The sequence below is a fragment of the Mandrillus leucophaeus genome, unplaced genomic scaffold (genome assembly GCF_000951045.1).
Source record: "Mandrillus leucophaeus isolate KB7577 unplaced genomic scaffold, Mleu.le_1.0 Scaffold286, whole genome shotgun sequence".
In the NCBI taxonomy this organism is placed as follows: domain Eukaryota; kingdom Metazoa; phylum Chordata; class Mammalia; order Primates; family Cercopithecidae; genus Mandrillus; species Mandrillus leucophaeus.
In genome coordinates, this window is record NW_012102987.1 from 950,444 (window position 1) to 953,028 (window position 2,585).

A 2,585-nucleotide genomic window follows, 5' to 3' on the forward strand; every position below is an offset into this window, starting at 1 on the left:
TGAAAATTCTTTTCTTTAAGAATGTTGAATATTGGCCCCCATTCTCTTCTGGCTTGTAGAGTTTCTACTGGGAGATCCACTGTTAGTCTGATGGGCCTCCCTTTGTGGGTAACCCAACCTTTCTCTCTGGCTGCCCTTAACATTTTTTCCTTCATTCCAACCTTGGTGAATCTGACAATTGTGTGTCTTGGAGTTGCTCTTCTCAAGGAGTATCTTTTTGGCGTTCTCTATATTTCCTGAATTTGAATGTTGGCCTGCCTTGCTAGGTTGGGGAAGTTCTCCTGGATAATATCCTGTAGAGTGTTTTCCAGCTTGGTTCCATTCTTCCCATCACTTTCAGGTACACCAGTCAGACGTAGATTTGGTCTTTTCACATAGTCCCATATTTCTTGGAGACTTTGTTTGTTTCTTTTTACTCTTTTTTCTCTAAACTTCTCTTCTTGCTCATTTCATTCATTTGATCTTCACTCACCAATACTCTTTCTTCCAGTTGATCGAATCGGCTACTGAAGCTTGTGCATGCATCACGTAGTTCTCGTGCCATGGTTTTCAGCTCCGTAAGGTCATTTAAGGACTTCTCTACACTTGTTATTCTAGTTAGCCATTCATCTAATCTTTTTTCAAGGTTTTTCGCTTCTTTGCGATGGGTTTGAACTTCCTGCTTTAGCTTGGAGAATTTTGATCGTCTGAAGCCTTCTTGTCTCAACTCGTCAAAGTCATTCTCCATCTAGCATTGTTCCATTGCTGGCAAGGAGCTGCGTTCCTTTAGAGGGGGGAAAGGCGCTCTGATTTTTAGAATTTACAGCTTTTCTGCTCTGTTTTTTCCCCATCTTTGTGGTTTTATCTACCTCTGGTCTTTGATGATGGTGACGTACAGATGGGGTTTTGGTGTGGATGTCCTTTCTGTTTGTTAGTTTTCCTTCTGACAGTCAGGACCCTCAGCTGCAGGTCTGTTGGAGTTTTCTGGAGGTCCACTCCAGACCCTGTTTGCCGGGTATCCGCAGCGGAGGCTGCAGAACCGTGAATATTGCTGAACAGCAAATGTTGCTGGAACCTTCTCTGGAAGCTTCGTCTCAGAGGGAGACCCGTCCCTGTGAGGTGTCAGTCTGCCCCTACTCAGGGGATGCCTCCCAGTTAGGCTGCTTGGGGGTCAGGGACCCACTTGAGGCAGTCTGTCTGTTCTCAGTTCTCAAACTCCGTGCTGGGAGAACCACTACTCTCTTCAAAGCTGTCAGACAGGAACATTTAAGTCCGCAGAGGTTTCTGCTACCTTTTGTTCGGCTGTGTCCTCTTCCCAGAGGTAGAGTCTACAGAGACAGGCAGGTCTCCTTGAGCTGCAGTGGGCTCTACCCAGTTTGAGCTTCCCAGCCACTTTGTTTACCTACTCAAGCCTCAGCAATGGCGGGCCGCCCCTCCCTGAGCCTCAGTGCCGCCTTGCAGTTCGATCTCAGACTGCTGTGCTAGCAATGAGCAAGGCTCGGTGGGCGTGGGACCCTCTGAGCCAGGCGTGAGATATAATCTCCTGGTGTGCCATTTGCTAAGACCCTTGGAAAAGCGCAGTATTAGGGTGGGAGTGACCTGATTTTCTAGGTGCCATCTGTCACAGCTTACCTTGTCTCAGAAAGGGAATTCCCTGACCCCTTGAGCTTCCGGGGTGAGGCGATGCCTCGCCCTGCTTCAGCTCACACTCGGTGGGCTGTACCCACTGTCCTGCACCCACTGTCTGACAAGCCCCAGTGAGATGAACCTGGTACCTCAGTTGGAAATGCAGAAATCACCCGTCTTCTGCATTGCTCACGCTGGGAGCTGTAGACTGGAGCTGTTCCTATTCAGCCATCTGGAAAAAAAAAAAAAAAAAATTCTGGTATGATTTAGCATATATTAACTCTTCTACTCCCTCAGGTCTTTAGACAGTCTGAAACTTTTCAAAAGAGCTTTTAATAATAGCTAAGTAAATTAGTGTTACTAGAAATACTGTAGTATATATTTCTTGGATTGAATATTACAAATAATTATATTCTATCCAGACATCGATAATTAAATATGAATTCTTTCTGTATGGTAGCAGTTTATCATGTTTATTATTGCCTCCTACTGTTGCTTATTTTCTCTGTATGAAAATGGCTAAATTTATCATAGGAGTGCTAAGTATTAGGTTTACATAAAATAATTTGACTAGCAAGAAACAGTTATTATGTCAGATTACTCAGATTTGATGTGGCTCCGTTAACATTTTTCTTTATTTTTTCAGGTAATTCTGTAGGTACTGGAGGTAGTGGAAGGCACACAGGTGGTCTGTTACCATTTTCCTCTGGTACTTGGGGAATTGAGAAAGAAATAGAAAACGTGAAGGGTATCGTTCCAGATCTTAGCAGCGTAAGTTATGCATTTTTCTTAGATTTCCTATGAAAAAAGGAACAAGGTATCTTTTGTGTTTATATGATATTTTTTTTTTTAAAGTAACAGTTACTGTTGACTTCTGAAAAATACAGAAAAAGTAAAAAACTCACTACTGATAATGTTTCAATATGTAAGTATCTTTCATAGAATTATACATTTTCTTTTTTTTTTTTTTTTTTTTTTTT

The 2,585-nt window shown here is 42.7% G+C and overlaps 1 protein-coding gene across 1 annotated transcript in view; it reads left to right on the forward strand.

Moving 5' to 3' along the window:
- Window positions 1-2,585, forward strand: part of CEP192 (centrosomal protein 192kDa) — a 156,496-nt gene that overhangs the window by 30,837 nt on the left and 123,074 nt on the right. The window contains exon 8 of the mRNA XM_011985552.1: window positions 2,252-2,376. Within this exon, the coding sequence (XP_011840942.1) occupies window positions 2,252-2,376 (125 nt within the window). The remainder of the gene's footprint in view (window positions 1-2,251; window positions 2,377-2,585) is intronic.